The sequence below is a fragment of the Ailuropoda melanoleuca genome, chromosome 10 (assembly GCF_002007445.2).
Source record: "Ailuropoda melanoleuca isolate Jingjing chromosome 10, ASM200744v2, whole genome shotgun sequence".
NCBI lineage: Eukaryota > Metazoa > Chordata > Mammalia > Carnivora > Ursidae > Ailuropoda > Ailuropoda melanoleuca.
In genome coordinates this window covers 102,393,434-102,411,521 of record NC_048227.1, presented here as the reverse complement: position 1 = coordinate 102,411,521, position 18,088 = coordinate 102,393,434, and the positions used below count along the sequence as shown (strand labels likewise).

The window sequence follows — 18,088 nt, the reverse complement described above, 5'->3', positions numbered from 1 at the left end:
CAGCAGAACAGCCTGATGTGGGGCTCGATCCCATAACGCCGGGATCACGCCCTGAGCCGAAGGCAGACGCTTAACCGCTGTGCCACCCAGGCGCCCCCATAATTAATGTTTCTAAATGCAGATTTGCATGCTTCTGAAAAGCTCAAAGGTACATTGCTGGGTTTTTAACATTCTTCCGTTCCTGCTTCTGAATGATAATTACCTCTAACACAGTTCCATCACTTAACGTATAAGCACCCTGTTTACTTGCAACCGTTCTTGCCTCTTTCAGAGTCACACTCGAGGTCCAGCCAGTGAGCTCAGCCTGGACTCAACGTCACCCGACAACCACAAGCTCTGCAAGCAGCCATGACTTGTGAAGGCACGTGGTCTGTTCCCACCTTTTTTTTTTTTTTAATGATTTTTTTTATTATATTATGTTAATCACCATACAGTACATCCCCGGATTCCGATGTAAAGTTCGATGCTTCATTAGTTGCGTATAACACCCAGTGCACCATGCAATACGTGCCCTCCTTACTACCCATCACCAGTCTATCCCATTCCCCCACCCCCCTCCCCTCTGAAGTCTTCAGTTTGTTTCTCATAGTCCATAGTCTCTCATGTTTCATTCCACCTTCTGATTACCCCCCCTTTTCTTTATCCCTTTCTCCCCCTACCGATCATCCTAGTTCTTATGTTCCATAGATGAAAGAAATCATGATAATTGTCTTTCTCTGCTTGACTTATTTCTTAGCATTATCTCCTCCAGTGCCGTCCATGTTGCAGCAAATGTTGAGAATTCGTTCTTTCTGATAGCTGAGTAATGACGCGAGCTCAGACGCTCATGGCTGGTGTGAACGATCACTGCTGACCAGAGTGCACTGTTGCCCTTTGTGCCATCCTTGGGAGAAAGTCCTCACTGGTCTTAGTACCAGGAATAACCTCGCCACTTCCAGAAAACATCCCTTGGCAAACGTTTCCTGAGCACCTGCCACGTGCCAGGCACGGGACGAAGCGCCAGGGCTACACACACAGGTCACAACTTAGTAAGACACAGAGCTGCAAGTCCAGCTCTGTCTGACTCAAAATCGAGGCTTTAACTGCTTGGCTTGGGGAAGCCAGACAGCTGGGGAGGGGGTGCCGAGCGCCGAGTGAGCGAAATCGGGCACAAAAGGCTCTCCCAGTGCAAGGTTCACTCATCAGAGAAGAAAACCAACTCCAGGAGACAGAAAGTCAACTAGCAGCTGCCACGGCTGGGGGTGCAATGGGGGTGGCTGCTCCCAGGCACAGGGTTTCTTCTGGGGTGATAGAAATGTTCTCAGGTTAGATCGTGCCAGTGGTTGCACAATTCAATTAATATGCTAATAACCATTTCGTTGTACTTGAAACAGGTCAATGTTACAGTATGTAAATTCAATACAGCTTTTTTAAAAAGCCCTAAACGACAAGGTAAACATTTACTAAAATTCCAGCTCCTAAAGGTATTCAATGAGCCTGCGTAAACACTTAAAAACCCTCAAGAGTTAAGGTGTCGTATGTCACCCAGTTCTGTGTGGTGAACAGTTAAGCTGGAAATGGAACCTCTCGCTCCACGAATAAACGGCCTCCTTTCCTAATGCCACCAAGTGCCCTGTAGCCCATGCAGAAGAAAGGAGGGGAGCTCCCAATTCCCCTCACTGTGGTGGAATGAACCGCTCCCTCCCTGAACGTACAAACACGAAAGGGCAACACAAAGACCCCGTCCAGCTTAGAACATGCGTCTCATCAGGCCTGAAGAATTTCACCCCACATCTGCAGGCATAGGCGGAAAGTGTCCACAAACGTTCCCTAACATTCACCTTCAGAACTCACGTCGACTGCTGGACAGTCAGGTCTTTACGAAGAGGACACCACGTGGCCCTGGAAGTCTGCGGACGTATAATGGAAAGCTGGCCTGGCCTACACTTTTGTCTCCACATCCCTCACACACAAAACGGGCCAGCTGCCAGCACGAAACCAGACCAAATTCCATGTTTGTTTGTGAGGAGGGGGAGCTCACGTCCCTCGCCAAAGAATTCAGCTCCTCCTCCTTCATTCTATTATGAGGAGACAGAAATAAATGAGAGGAAAGCCCTGCCCTTCCTCCCTGGGGGCTATCTCCCTTCCATCAGCACCCGGCACCTGCTAGAACACTCGAACAGCAACGGACACGTGCAACACTGCTGGGCACAGGCCCAAGGACAACCAGACTCCAGCCCTACCCTCAAGGAGTTTACAAGTGTGCTGGAACTGATTGAACAGCCAGAGGACAGGGTCAGGGACCCGCCTGCGAGTGAGGGAGGAGGGGATGAAATGCTCCACTGCAAGACCCTCAAATAAGAACCTTCCTTCTCGCCAGGACTCTCCTACCTGAGTAGCCCCCAAACTCCAGTCACTGCCTGCACAAGCTCGGCCAGGTCTGCTCACCATCTGTTCCATTCATTCCTTACTATGTTTCTATAAACCAATTAGCTATTTTTACATTGCCTCATCCTAACCAATACTAGCTAGGAAATTACAGGTTTGAGATTATAAATACGGTTTTTCATTCATTCAAATCAGCATTACTATATAAATTTTAAAAATCTTTCCATGAATCACTTAAAATCATTTCACACAAACTAGAACAAAACACCATCCTACGTCGACACACCATCCCGCATCGACACACACAGAGGCCCCTCCAGGTCGGTGAGAAAAAGCAAATGCCAAGCTGCTGTCCCCCGAGACGCTCACACATGCAGCAGAGACTACCCCAGGAAGTGCGCCTTCCCAGATATTCCAGCGCCGAGGCTTTCTGTGGCTGTCCCTCTCCTGCCCCCAGACCTACTGCCTTGCCCCAGCCCTAGGTGTGTTCACCTAGACGGCCCACGCTACCGCCGCTGCCGGGAAGTCCTCCGAAGACAACCCACTCACCTCTCTGCGCTCCGACGGGCAGACAAACGTGATCGTCACTGCCGGGCTGTGACCGTCACAGAAGTCTAGCTCCCCGGCCCCTTCTTTCACGTAACTCAGGACAAGCCTGAACGACACACGTTGAGAAAAGAGTGTTACAGAAGTGTGAATTACATTCAAATTGATCTGCTGCCCTAAGCGTCCCCTCATTTGGGGGCCAGGTGTAACAGAATGAACACTAAACTTTTATATTATAAAGGAAGCCATTGTACGAAATACCTTCGATTTCCACTAAAAAAAAAAAAAAGAAAGAAAAAAGTTTTTAAGTAAACTTCAATGAATGCTATTTTCTATTTAAAAATAAATAAAATGACCAACATGTAAATTTAAATACTAAGAAAAGCTGCTTGAGTAAGACACACAAGAAAAAACTATAAACGATCGAGGAAAACAAAATAAACACAGCCGACAGGCCGAGTGCATTTCTGTCCACGAGGCTGCACGGCCACTTCTTCCCTAAACAATAACTTGTAAGTATAAGCCAAGATCTTTTTCTCTTTAACCTGAAGACAGCCAAGTGCCCCGGCCGCCGTGACCTCCCACAGCCAGGAAGAGCCCGAGCCGCCAGAGCGCGTGTGGGTCTCCCTGCAGGACGCGCCTGCTGCTACCGGCGTGCCCGCCACAGAGCCGCACGGAACAGATGACCGTCCTCCCCGAAGACAAGCTCGCGCTCTCACTCAATGCCCACGTTGTGCAGTCTCCTCTCCCCGTGAGGAGTCACCCACGTGTCACTCAGGACAGTGTGAGGGGCTGAACTGTGTCCCCCTACAATTTATATCCGCAGCCCTAATCCCCAGGACCTCAGCACGTGACTGTACTCAAAGACAAGGCTTCTACAGAGGTGACGAAGTAAAAATGAGGCCAAGGGAGTGCGGGGGGTGGGAGCGTGGAGCTACGAAGATATGACTGGCGTCCTTAACAGAAGGAGAGACCAGGGCATAGGCACACAGAGGAACAGACCATGTGAGGACACAGGGAGAAGGTGACCATTTACAAGGCAAGGAGAGGGGCCTCAGAAGAAACCAGCCCTCCTGACACTTTGGACTCCTAGCCTCCAGAATGGAAAGGAAATAAATCTCTGCTGCTGGAGCCAGCCTATGGCACTTTGTGACGGCAGCCCTGGCAAACTAATACAGACACACATATAGAAACCTCCCAAACATTTTTAAATTTAGGTTATGCTCCAGAGTCTTCTGTGGACAGAAGCACCCGCCCTGATATACCACCAGTTCCGTGTCAGAACAAGGCACAGCAAGGCGGCTTCCAAAGGCCTCTGGAATCTAAGATGTGATCTAAGACATGGTCGCGTGGGGCAGGCTGGAAAAAACATCTCTCCGCTACTTCAAGGTATGAAGGGAGGCAGCAGGAGAGCCTGTGCCGAGAGCACGGCATATTGTAAGAAGCAAACCTCCCCGCACCGGGAACGAGGGTGCCCGCCATGCCCCAGGCAGGAAGCAAACCGCCCCTCCACGACGGTGGGTTTTTTTTTAAGATTTTTTTTTTATTATTATTGTTAGCGAGAGAAAGCGAGCGCACACACAAGAGGGGGAGCAGCAGGCAGAGGGAGAGAAAGCAGCAGACTCCCCACTGAGCAGGGAACCCACTGCAGCTCGATCCCAGGGCCCCAGGATCATGCCCTGAGCCGAAGGCAGACGTTCCACCGAGCGAGCCACCCAGGCACCCCTCACGATGGTGTTCTCAAAGAACAAAGGACAAGGGACACAAAAGCAACTTCACACGTGACACAGAAACTATGAGAGCACGCCTGAAGGTAGGATTACTTCATGAACCAAACACACGTATGGATATGGGCTGCCTCACGATATACATCTCCAATGGCTGTAAAGACACATGACTGGACGTCAACAAGCAAAGTGGCCTGTGGGACTTGCAGCCGCCACGAATGATTTCACAAACATCTGCAGGGACTTGCTGAGGTGCACACGCACCGATGGCACACCCACCTGTCCTTGCTCACGAGCTTCAGTCCCTCCTTGGGCTGGCCGACGTCAAAGGCCCGGTCCCCTCTCACCAGGCAGGCGGCCGTGCCGGGGGGACAGCCACGCAGCTGCGGACTGGAGTCCCGTAGTGAGTCTGTAAGACATCGCGTGTGACGCTCCGTCAGACTGTACGTCAGGACTGGTAATCCCACTCAACCTTACATCCCTTTACGAATCATCCAAGTTTGGAAAGTCCTCAAAGTAACACAAAGTAGAAGTCTGGAAACAAAAAACGAGCTAGGATCCGCTCCCATTCTGAGAGAGACCGTGGGCGCACCAGGGACCTCTCCAGACTCATGAAGTGCATGCGGCCTGCCCCGCAGGGCTGCTGGGAAGCAGAGGCAGGCCGGCAAGGCGCTCACTCTGCACCTGGTAGGGAACAGACGCCTGAGAAACAGGGACTATCACGTGATTTGTACTCAAGGAACACAGGTACCCCCCCAAGTTTTCTAAAGATACACTAACTGGAGCAGTATCCCCTCTCCAAGCTATAAACTAGAAAATGCAGGCACTCCGTAGATTGGCGGGAAGATGAGGAGATTCACCGAAAGAACCTACATACAGCTCTCAGTTGAGATCTTAAAACCACACTTGCTATCTCTGCAACTTTGCTCTAATTACACAACTATCCAATTGCGGGCACATCCCCCAAAGGTTTAGGAGAGGATTAAAGAACATCCAGATGTGTCCAGAACAATGCTCAGACTTCAGGTGACCCATGGCTCTGCTTGTACATGGTGCTGGGTTTACTCACTTCGCAGGCACGTGACTGGTACTGCACCTGACTGGAGCTCCATCCGGGCTGTGACTCAGGGCCTACCACATGACGGGCTCAAAAAAATATGTCCCCCATGAAGGAGTAACTATGGCCCGCCTGGCCTTTAACTAAAGCCTTATCAATCAGAGGGGGAGGGCTGCCCTATCCTCTCCAGTTCGACAGAGGCCGCACAAGCTGATGAAAAGGAAAGCGGACCTGTAGGAGGTCAAGGTTGCACGGCAAAACTGCACAAGGGGGTGGCTTGAGTTCACATCGAGTACCTGCTGGGCCGCTTGCCCCACGGCGTCAGCAGATCCCTTGGTTTACTGAAGGCAAAACAGGAGGCAAGAGCCCTGAGTGTGCAGAGGGGACACAGAGCAGCAAGCCCACCACTGCTCATGAGGTTCTCAGAGTCACTAGCAACAAGGTTTGTGGCCTGAGGCAACTTCCTGGGGATGGAGAAGGTCTGGATGAAAATCGGTAAATCCACTTTTTTTAACTTTTAACTTTAAAATTTACAAAATTACTGTGAGTTAAAGTCACTGAAGTTCAACCCAAACTGCCAACAATCAAAGAAAAAGACTTTTGTAAGAAAACCTCCCCTGAATTCAGATAATCCTCAAAATGATAAAAGACCAGGAATCTAAATGTTTTCTAAACTAAAATGAATTCAATAATCTGCAAGACTCTTCAGCTTTATAATCAAATTTGAGCTGCGGACCCATTTAAGACACAGGCTTTGTCTGTCTGCCTTCTTCCAAGAAGACATTAAAAGCCGTCCTTGGAGAACAAAGGAATGATGTAAAGAGCCTGACACACAAAAAGTCTAAAATTATCACTGGTCATGTTTAGTGAAGCACGTATGCGGTATACTCACATTTTACAACTGTTTAGAAAATAATCAAAATGGTACATGATGTATTTGTACAATTCACCATAAACTCATGTACGTACCACCCAGCCACACCCTCCTGTACTGAGTTTATTTTTAATATTTTTCCATAGTTTTCTAAGGCCAAAGTCCCATGTATAATGTGAGAAACAGAAACATAAAGAAAACACTAAAAATGGTATTTTTATTTGCTAATTACCAGTAAAATCTACTCAAGACACAAATGCTGCTGGCATAGCAGAAAGGCAAATCTTGGTCTACGGGACCAACAACTCCCTGAGAAACACATAAAGCTAGGTTCCAGAAAGTGCTGACAAAACAAAGGCTTAGTAAAAACTTCGTAAGGCCCTATTTAGATAAAGACCATTTACAGCCTTCAGTTAATTTAGCAAAGACACCCAACGTTCTCACACCACTTCTGGCACGTAAGGAGAAAGCCAGGCAAGAAGTTGGCTATGGGCAAAATACGCATCACAACCCAGTTCCCAAGGTCAGTTGACCATCCTTCTCACCCTGTCACCCAGCCTGCAACTCAAAGCCCACAGACATAGGTACGCAAAGCTGGCTACAGGCCGTCCTCCCCACAGCCCCTCCCAGGAAGGCTGACTCATCCTGCTGCAGCTGGTTTGGGGCAGCCAGCACACCCACCCCATTCCTTCTCCCACCATCTCACTGGAAGTCAGTTACCCAAGAATCCCGGAATCAAAACGTCTGCCAGAGAGAACTCCCTGAGATGGACCAACAGTCTGGATAAAATCTGTGATGGAACCAGAGCTTACTGGCGTCCCTGGGGTGGGCTTACACATGGAGAATATCTTCCTGCCTCCTTAGAGGGCCAATTCAGTGACACAGATATCCAACTAGGAATAATGGTGGAAGGGCAAAGATAGCGAAGCCTTCTAAGAAATCCTTCACCACCACCACCCCCAAACCTACCTATGTCTCTACAAACATTGATGAACAGGGAAGAGTCCGGGTCAGGATCATCTACCAAGTAACCCCCGCTAATCTTGATCAGTGGATTTAAATCATGCTTCTTGAGCTCTCCATCAAATGCGTAGCATGGCACCTAGAAGAGAGGAAGAGAAAAAGTGAGTCTTGGACACCCACCTTCTTGGGGTACCGGCTCGGCAGAGCCTCTGACCAATATCACAGAACACTGGTCTCCACTGCTTAGGGTCTATCAGGCCGTGGGGTCCCCCGGAGACAAAAGAAACAAAGCAAAGGTCAACAAGTGTTTCAACTACTCTGCATTTAGCACCACGTCTTTCCCTCCCGACTGTCCCAACTCCATCAGCATGCTGTAGTATCCGCCAGCTTACAGATGACCTCCCTCACCCATACGCTGCCCTCGGCCCTCATCCCGGAGCTCTGCAACTTGTGGTGAAATTACTTGACTGGTCCATCCTCATCCACTCCCCTTCCTCCCCTTCCATTCTTCCTGAATGGGGGCACGGAAGGTTGCTGTCCCCACTATACCAAAACCACTCCCACCCAGTCACCATAGACCACCTGCTGCAGATGGGATGAGCATTCTCAGCCTTCCCCTGGCCTTACTCACAGTGGCATTCAAGTGCCACTGACCCTTCCCTACTGCCCAACCCCATTCTTCCCTCTGCTGCCTGGCTCTCCAAAGGCTCCTGGTTTCCCTCCACCCACTGGCTGCTCCTTCTCAGCCTCCTTCTTCAACTCCCTTCTAACTAACTCTTAATGCAGACGTGCTCCACACCTGACTTCTCTAGTCACTTCCCTGTCTACACTCATCCCACTGGTGACCTCCTGCCCAACTGCAGACTTCCTAGCCAAGTGCAGTAGGTCCTGTTTATCAGTGGACTCTGGAGACAGAATGCTTGCATCCAAACTCCGGCTGCCGACACTTAGTAAGACCGTGAGCCAATCTGACCTCTGTGTCTCCATTTCCCCATGGGTCAAATGGAAATAACAACAGTCGTTACCTCAGAGGGCTACTGTAAGGACTGAATGAGTGAATGTATGTAAAGTTCTTGGTACAGTTCCTGTCAAGCCCATGTAAGTGTTACTTGTTACTGTTAGTTCGTATTATCACTGAGATACCCAAAAGCATCTCAAATTTAACATTTAAAAATGAGCGCTGGGTGTTATATGCCACTGACGAATCACTAAATTCTACCCCTGAAACTAATAATACACTATATGTTAACTAAGTTAAATAAAAAAATAAAAAATTCTACCCCCAAACTAGTAATACACTCTGCTAAACTGAATAAAAAATTAAAAATTAAAAAAATTAAAAAGTAATAAAGTAAAAAAAAGAACAGAAATGAACGGGCCTTTGATTTCTCACCCCAAACCTGCTCTTACTCCATTGTTCCCCATCTCGGCATTCAGCCAGCGGCTCAAGCTCAAACCTGAACGGCATCCTAGACCCCGACATTCTACATCCAAGACCATCAGCAAGTCCTTTCCGTTCTGCCTTCCAACCGAATCTCTGATCGGCAGACGGTCCCTGGCCTCCGGTGCGTCACCTCATCATCTGCCAACCTGACGACAGTGCAGAAGCAGCACGCGCTCTGTCTCTTAGACGGAGGCCCTTCACGGGCAGAGAGACCCGCACAACGCAAGTTAACTGCTTGCCGTTGAGCTAACAATTTTTCTTAGAAAGATGCTACCAAACGGGCAGGAATGATCTGACCTACTAACCCTTTTCCCAGTCCGGTTCTCAGAGATCTCACAGAGATCTAATGGCTCGAGTCCACCGGCACCGCCTCGCAGCCTCAGGGGACACATGAACTCATTCCAACCAGACCCCTACAGCAAACTGTCCCCAGGCCCACAGCAGATCGTGGGGCCCCTGACGCCTGAGGGGCCGAGTGGGGAGGGCGCAGGCACACACAGCCAGCAAGGACAGAAGGCCGGCCGCACGGCTCACACCACACCCTGCAGAAAAGCACCCTGATCGAAGGTACTCCTGCAGACTGCGCCCAGGCTCCAGTGAAAGGGACCGCGGTGGCCACGATCCTGCAAACAGAAAGCCTGTCACCCTCCAGCAAGGTCAGCAGGAGCGGTAACTCGAGCAGGGAGCGACCCAGCCAGCGGGGGCGGGGACGGGAGACAAGGAGCGGCTCCCTCGCTACAAAATGAAGGCCTCTGAGAGAGGGGAGCAGGCTGGCGGCCGGCGGGAAGGGAAGCCAGGGCCACGTCTCAAAGAGCTCAGAGTTCTCAGCTAGCTCAGCGTCAACGAGACCTGAGAGATTCCCGACAGCGAGCTCCGCAGACACCCGGCTCGAGGCGGTTTCAGCAACTTCTGGCCAGCTCTCTGCTCCAGGAAGGACTAGAAGGCACGCCTAACACAGCACCCCACAGAATTGGAGTGTGCATCGGAAAAACAGTCAAGGCTCCTGGGGAAAGTCCTCCCCACTTCCTGCTCCACGAAGAAAGCAATGGAGACATTCATAAGAGAAGGAATGCACCCGCGGGGGAAGGAGGTCGTTTGCCAGCTTCACACACCACACAGTGAATCAACCTTGTTAGTGCCGGACGTATATGAACCATATTTATGTCGCTCTGGTAAGAATACGAGCACGCCGGTCCTGAACTTGCTGTGCGCCCAAGGGGACGTACATCCAAAATATTTTAAAGACATTATTGCCTTAAAAAAATCCTACTGGAATCCACTCAACAAGCATTGTCCCGGCAGTATGTACAGGCAGCGTCTGAACTACCATGAGCTTCGCCCCCCAATTATTCTAAATCAGATAAAGCAACTGACACTAAAAGGACCTACAGAAATCAAAACTCCAGTGACACTAAACCAAATCTGGATTGCCTTCCTTTTTTTTTTTTTTTTAACATAAAACATTTACTACATTCTCTGAAGTGATGCCTTTGCCTGTAAGGTATAAAGGTGTAATGAAACCTTACTGAAGACAGAGAGGAGGAAACCTGATTGGATTTGCTAGCAGTGACACCGCTGCCTTTCAGCAGCCACCATGCTCCTTCGCTCTTCCCGCCTTGATTTACCTGTACCTGAGGCACAACGAATCCAGGCCACGAACGAGGACCTGCCCTTCATACCCTTAGTCTATGGGTTCTCTAAAAGCAAGAACCCTTTCAAAATGTAATGAAATTCCTACTTCTTGATCCACGACAGGCCCTCGGTAAATGAAAACTGAGTGAATAAAGCCCTGGCTGCCAACTAGACCTAAAGAGAGGATCGCTGAGGACAAAGTGCACATTCCTCTTCCATCTTTAGATCAGCTTCGAAGAGAAATTAAATGTCACTGTTTTGAGAAAAAACACAGACTAGACTTCTCCCCTCATACATCAAAACCGATGTAGAGCAAGGGGCCACACACTTTCCGGTAAAGGGCAACAAAGTAAATAGTTCAGGCTCTGTGAGTCACACGGGTCTCTCTTGTGCTTCTTTGCTTTTTTCACAATCCTGTACAAATGTAAAAACTGTTCTTCATTCTGGGGCTGTACAAACATGGGCCAGGGCGGGCTTTGGCCCAGGGGCTGTAGTCTGTGACTTCTGACCTCCAACACAAAGAAAATGGAAAACAAGTAGCTATTTATGCATTTATTTTGCAAAGCAATTTTCCCCCAGGTAATGGGAGACACAACATTCAGCTCAGAAACACAAGGCAAGACGCGGACACCCCGTGAAACAGGAAAAATGGGTGTCACTGCTGAGCTGGAGAACCAGAGCCCGGGGGGACAACTGCGGGGCCCAGAGAGGTCTGACGTCCCACAGGAGAGCAGGATGGTTCTCAGATGCTTTTCCTGCCACTCACCGTACACTGGCACACAGGTTAACTGAAGCATTAAAATCCAAGGTTTAAATCTGACACTGTCACCTCAAGGTCAATGTCACTGTATTAGGCCTTTACTCTTTCCACACTTAAAACTTCTTTCTCACTGAGTGGCCCTTATGCTCTTTTCAGGGAGGCAACATTTTGCCTCTTCCATGTCCATATCAGACTCTCCTTTTAAAGACTGCCATATTTGAAAAACCACTGATCATTTATTATTTATAGCTTCATCTGGCTTTATTTTTTAAAAACAAACTCCTCTCTTTTTGCCCTTCTTGAATGACTCGGTGTTGGGCCGTCAGTGAAAATTACCGATTGCTCCCACTTTCAGTTCCTAGATCCTAAGAGGGTCTTTGAACTCAACCCTTCAGAACATAAAACTAATGGAGAGACATGAGAATAATCAACCCGTGAAGCCTGTCGCCCAGGGAAGCACAGAAAACCACGTTCGGACCTGGGGTAGGGGAGGGGAGCAGCAGGGCAGTGCTGCACAGCCAAGACGACCTCAGAGTCTCTGGGCTCGGGGCAAGGACACTTCGTGAATCACCAAGGATGACTTCACCAAACACCAGAGAAAGCACGGACAGAAGGACAGCAGCCATCTAGGCTCTGAGGGGAACCGTCAAAGAACTGAATGGCTAGGGACACCTGGCCTGGACTCACCTCAGAGCATCCGGAAGCCACCCCGAGCCTGAGGAGATGGGCTCCAGGAGGGAGAGTGAGTAATCGAAACACAAACCCACCCGCGTCAGTCACTGAGCTGCACAGCACCAAAAACCAAAAACTAACTAACTAACCAACTGAGTAGATGGTGAACCAGTCTTCTTCTAATCACATCCTGGGATATTTTAAATGCCCTGTCCTAAAAATAAAAACCACCCAGCATCATTTTAACAATTAAATCACACGGTATCTCTGCTCAAATGGAATCTGAAAACTAAAAAAGATTTTTACCCCAGAAGGTTTGTGCCAGTATTTCAAATCTTAAAGGGCCCAGAATGGCCTTCGTAAGCACATGACCTTGAGTCCCCCTGTTACCTCTTTATTAGCTTTAAATGTGTCTTTTTTGCAGGCGGCAGTAGTCCTCCACTCGAAGTAATGCACACAGTCTGTTGCAGTTACAAATTCAGGAGTTCCCTATTTTTAAAAAAAAGTAAAAATAAGTTACCATACTGCATATTGTTAAGGGTTTTTTTTTTTCTCCCCTTAAAGTTAGAAACAGTAAAGGCTAATGAAAATTTTAAAAGCGGTGAGAAGGGGGAGGAAGGAGGACACAACTGTTTTAGTTAATCAAGATCACCGAGAAGTTCCCAAACCCAGAAATTATGAGACAAAAGCTTCGTGAAATCATGTTGGAATTTTGGTGTAACTGGTCCAAAACTGTTCTACTGCCCCAACTATGCAAGCACAGCAAACTCATGGGATGCAGTCCTCAGAGCCCTTCCACTCTCGAACTCCAAATGTTCTCTTAACCAAATGCCAACAAAATCAAAGCCAGAAAATGTGACCTCATACTTCCTGTAAGCTGAGGATGGAGGCCCATCTGGACCCGACCGAGTTCATACACCAGCCTCGCTTTAGACACCCCCACACTCAAGGGCAGCCCCTCCGCACAGACTGCAACCAGGGTCGACTCCAAAATGGTCAACCACAGCGCTGCTGGGTGATACGTGACACCGAATTTACCTCAACACTCCCACATGCAAATCTAGGGAGCTCTTTGCAATTCTGGTTCTCATATGATGAACACAGAATTCTTGAGGGAAATCAGTTAAAATTAAAGCAGCAGCTAGCTTATTCTGTAACAAAGACCTCCACATTTCATACCACTACAAACAGATCTTTTTCTAAGGTTTCAACATAGACAAGAGTGCATCTGACAGGCTGGTCCAAAATTAACAATGTTAAGCTCTATTTTTAAAGTTCTTCAGAGGAAACATTATGGGCCTGAAGGTGCACTGAATTCTCCAATGGTACCTGAAAGCGATCTGGCAGCTTACCTGAGTTCACTCAACCTCACTTTTCTAAATACTTGGGTTCTTACTCTGATTAGAGAACGTTCGTAGGATCTGTATACAAACTGCTTCTCCTATAAGTTAGCAATTACTTACTGAAAGTCTCTTTCTATATACCAGAAATTAAGCCCAACAACTCACATGCAATATGCAAGAGTAAGAACAAATACCATGCTTTAAACAATGATGTCCCCTTGCAATACTAGTAACATGCAAAAAAGGTGTGATGAATGGCCATTACCTACTGGCCAAGATTTCTCCTAGATAGATGTTGCTCTCTCCAATTTAATGTAAATGAGGAAACAAAAACAGTTTAAAAAAAAATAAATAGGGGCGCCTGGGTGGCTCAGCGGTTAAAGCGTCTGCCTTCGGCTCAGGGCGTGATCCCGGCGTTATGGGATCGAGCCCCCACGTCAGGCTCCTCTGCTATGAGCCTGCTTCTCTCTCCCACTCCCCCTGTTTGTGTTCCCTCTCTCGCTGGCTGTCTCTATCTCTGTCGAATAAATTTAAAAAAAAAAAAAATCTTAAAAAAAAATAAATAAATGCATTGCCTTAAAAACTACCAAGATAAAATGCTAGGAAAAGAAGTTTTAGAAAGAAAAAAAAAATGTATGCCTACAACGTAAACACTCAACAATGTTTTGAGTTTAAACACACTAATCACTTTGAATTGTAGTTTTTACACAGGATGTAGGTCAAGTTTCACCTAAAAGTTGTAACTATGGGGTAGCATTTGTTTACATATTGGTTCTTAATGGTGATGGTGTTTTGGTTGGTGGTTTGATGGTTCTGTTTGTGTTTTTAATTTTGCTCACTTACTCTTCCCAGAAAAACACTATAGTAAGAATGCCTAACGGGCAAACATTTTTAAAAAAGGAGCATTATAAAGTGACTTTGTGTGGACTCACCAAGGTTTTCCCACATAAGAAGGTAATGCTACTCTGGATTTTGTGATCTGGTTTTTGCTTACAGCTCTCTGTTGTGTTGAATTCCAGAAGAGATCTGGTTACAGTTTTTGAAGAAGAATCACCTATTTGGAAAGGAAAGAGCATGAACAAGCTATAAAACATTCATAACCATAAAGCCATTTCCAAGCATAAGCAAATTAAAAGTGGTACTATAATTCATCTGAAGGCTCATAAACTCACAAACTGTCCCTTCTCCAGAATCCTCCATCTGAGGAATGGCATCTCCAACCACCCAGCTGCTGTTCAAGGCCCAAACACATTACATTTGAATCTTTTCTTTCTCTCATCTACCACATTCAGTAAATCAGAAAGTTCTAATGGTTTTACCTCCATCTCAAATCCATCCACATCTCACCACCCCTACTACTGCTCATACTAAAACCACTATCATCTCTCACCTACACCCTGGCAATAGCATAGCATTGGTCCCCTTGCCTCCACTCTTGTCTCTCACCACCATCCCCCTTTTCCCCATCTACCTCAACCAATGTGATCTTCGAAAACATAAATTAGAATATATGACTCAACGGCTTAAGTTCTTCAATAATTTCCCATCATACATGCTATAAAATAAAAATTCTTTAGAATGGCCCACAAGTGGGATGATTGCATTTCAGTTTGCTTGGTATGTCACTGTAATAATCCAGAATAAAATGTCTATACCATACCAATATGGTGATAGTTGGTATAGGAACAGATAAACTGACAAGCAGATTAGATATGTATGAATCAAACCTTGATATATGACAGAATAACAGATCAATGGGCAAAGAAGAGACTATTCAACAAAGGGAACTGAAAACAAAATGACAATCCATATGGGAAAAAAGATAAAAATTGGATCCCTATCTACCACTGTATATGAAAATCAACTCTAAAATAATTAAACACATAAGGGCGCCTGGGTGGCATAGCGGTGAAGCGTCTGCCTTCGGCTCAGGGCGTGATCCCGGCGTTCTGGGATCGAGCCCCACATCAGGCTCCTCTGCTATGAGCCTGCTTCTTCCTCTCCCACTCCCCCTGCTTGTGTTCCCTCTCTCGCTGGCTGTCTCTATCTCTGTCAAATAAATAAAAATAAAAATAAATAATTAAACACATAAACATCCAACTTTAGAACTCTTAGAAAATATAGTTTTCTTTTAGATCTTAATATATACAAATATTTAAGACTCAAAAGCATTAACTCCAAAATATTAATATATTTGACTTCTTAAATTTAGAAGTTTACATTCATCAAAAAATAGCTTAAGGAAAACAAACTAGTTATAAACTGGGAGATACACAGAGCTGGCAAAGAACTGGCATCAAAAATATATATACTCACACACAACAAAAGAATAAAAAACTTTTTTCTATAATCCTAGAAAGTGAAACAAAATAGCTTCTAACTGCAAGAACACACAAAGAGAAGAGATAAGGGAAAACCCACACCTAGTCATGTCTTGGTGAATTTTAATATCACAGGCAAAGAGAAAATTCTAAGGCTTCTAAGAGATAAAATAGGTCACATGCAATAGACAACCCAATATAAAATGGATAAGATCAATCAAAGGGAAGAAAAATATGTCAGTAAATATAGGAAGAGATAGATGTTCAACACTACTGGTAATCAAGGAATTGCACACTGAAACCACATGGCATACCAATTACAACCATTCCACTGCCAAAAGTTAAATACCCAATGTTGGAGGAGAAATGGTAAAGCTCTCCTTCGTTGCTCCAGCATGGCATTAGGTCCTAAAACTGAACATTCACGGACCCCATGAACTACATATTCAACACGTAGGTATCTACACAAAAGAAAACCAGGCACATATATAGCAGGAAACACATGAAACATGAGCAAAAACCCGGAAACAATCCGAATGCCCATCAGCAGAATAGTGGATAACTTACCTTTGGTAGATCTACACAATATTATGTAAGAGTTTGCTGGAACAAACCATAGTGGAAAATAACAAGATGGCCGATCTTTAGCAACATAATATTTGTTACCACTTTAAGTCCCAGAAAATTACACATAGCATAATATGCACTTTCTATGAAGATAAAAATCTCTCTCTCTCTCACACACACACACACACACGCACACGCACCGACTTTTGAGAAAGAGACAGAGACAAAGAAAGGGAAGAAAATTTTAAATATAGGCTAATTATTACTCCTACTGATGGGAGACAGGAAGATGGAGAAAACACACAGATAGTGGTTATTCTCGGGTTACTAGATTTTGTTGGGGATGGTGCTCATCACATCCAAAACAGCTAATTAAAGAACAGAAAAAAGGCACCTGGGTGGCTCAGTTTACTAAAGTGACTGCCTTCGGCTCAGGTCATGATCCTGAAATCCCAGGATCAAGTCCCGCATCCGGGCTCCCTGCTCAGCGGGGAGCCTGCTTCTCCCTCTGACCCTCCTCCCTCTAGTGCGCGCGCTCTCTCTCTCTCTCGTTCTCTAATAAAAAAAAAAATCTTAAAAAAAAAGAACAGAAAAAGGTTAGTCCACGGATTAGTTATGACTCTGTATCGTGACCTCAGGGTTACAACTCGTCCAATTCGATACAAACACCTGAGATCTTCTTTGAAAAAAAAGAAATAAAGGAGGAAGAAGAGGGGGAGGGTGAAAATTAAGATGCCAGTGGAGAGGGGGTAATGGGTTTCAGAGCTGCCCCCACAGAACCAGGCTCACAGTCCATTGGTTCTTTCTCCTGACTGCCCGCCTGCCTTTGTGCAAAGGTCTGCCTGAATCGCGCTCTCTCCCTAAAACTCCCGCGATCTGTCCGAAAATCTTTTTTCTCAGCTGAGAGCACAGAAGCCCTGCAGTCTCCGGGACCGAGGACAGCGCCCCGTGGACAGCGCCCGTAGCCCCGCCCACGGCAGGCGTGTCTAGCGCCGGGAAACGGGGCGGGGCTTCGACGCGCCCCTGCAGCGCTGCGCTCCAGGAGACACGGAGGGCGGGCGAGGACGGCAGGAAGCGGCACTCGCTGCGGCCAGAAGGGGGCGCTCACAGGCCGCGCTCCCCCCCACCTTGAAGACCCTCCCCCACGCCTCCCGTCCCCCCACAGAGCGGCCCCTTCCGGCCCTGTGCCCAGAGCTCCTGGGGGCTCCTCATAACAGCTGGGCCCACCCTGAAAAGGAAACGCGGAGGGCCCTGGCCTCGGGCTGGGAGGGATCCAGCCAACCTTTGCCGCCGCGGCACGGGGCACCGGCATCCCTAAGCGCCAGGCCCGCATCAGCATCGCACCCGCCTGTTCACCTCGCCTTCTTCCTCTGCCCGCTCCGCCCGGTGGCCGGGACCGGCTGCCAACAGGGGCACTCGGGGAGAGGCCGCAGCGAACCGCGGCAGACAACCGCGGCAACCGGCCAGCCTGGCCGTCCTCCCCGGACGAGAGCCGGGTGAGGACTGTGGGGCCGCGGCCAGCACGCCAGGCCCACGGCCAGCTCCTGAGGACGGCGCCAAATGGGCTGGGCCGCGGCTCGCCGGGCCCGCCAGACCGCGCCGGGTCCTCCAGACCGCGCGCCGGGCCCGCCAGACCACGCTCTCCAGGCCGGGTCCGCCAGACCAGACCGCACTGGCGGGGCCCCACCAGACCAGACCGCGCAGGGTCCTCCAGGCCGCGCTCTCCAGGCCGGGTCCTCCAGACCAGGCTGCGCGCGCCAGGCCCGCCAGACCGCGGTCTCCAGGCCGGGCCCGCCAGACCAGGCCGCGCTCGCC

The 18,088-nt window shown here is 48.1% G+C and overlaps 1 protein-coding gene across 6 annotated transcripts in view; it reads right to left on the bottom strand.

Moving 5' to 3' along the window:
• The window catches only part of IGF2R (insulin like growth factor 2 receptor), a 112,464-nt gene that overhangs the window by 54,452 nt on the left and 39,924 nt on the right, over positions 1-18,088 (bottom strand). For all 6 annotated transcript variants that reach the window (XM_034669409.1, XM_034669408.1, XM_034669410.1 and 3 more), the window contains 5 exons: positions 14,318-14,439; positions 12,433-12,531; positions 7,541-7,673; positions 4,920-5,049; positions 2,917-3,022 (listed from right to left, as the gene is read on the bottom strand). In XM_034669409.1, coding sequence (XP_034525300.1) covers positions 2,917-3,022; positions 4,920-5,049; positions 7,541-7,673; positions 12,433-12,531; positions 14,318-14,439 — 590 coding nt within the window. The remainder of the gene's footprint in view (positions 1-2,916; positions 3,023-4,919; positions 5,050-7,540; positions 7,674-12,432; positions 12,532-14,317; positions 14,440-18,088) is intronic.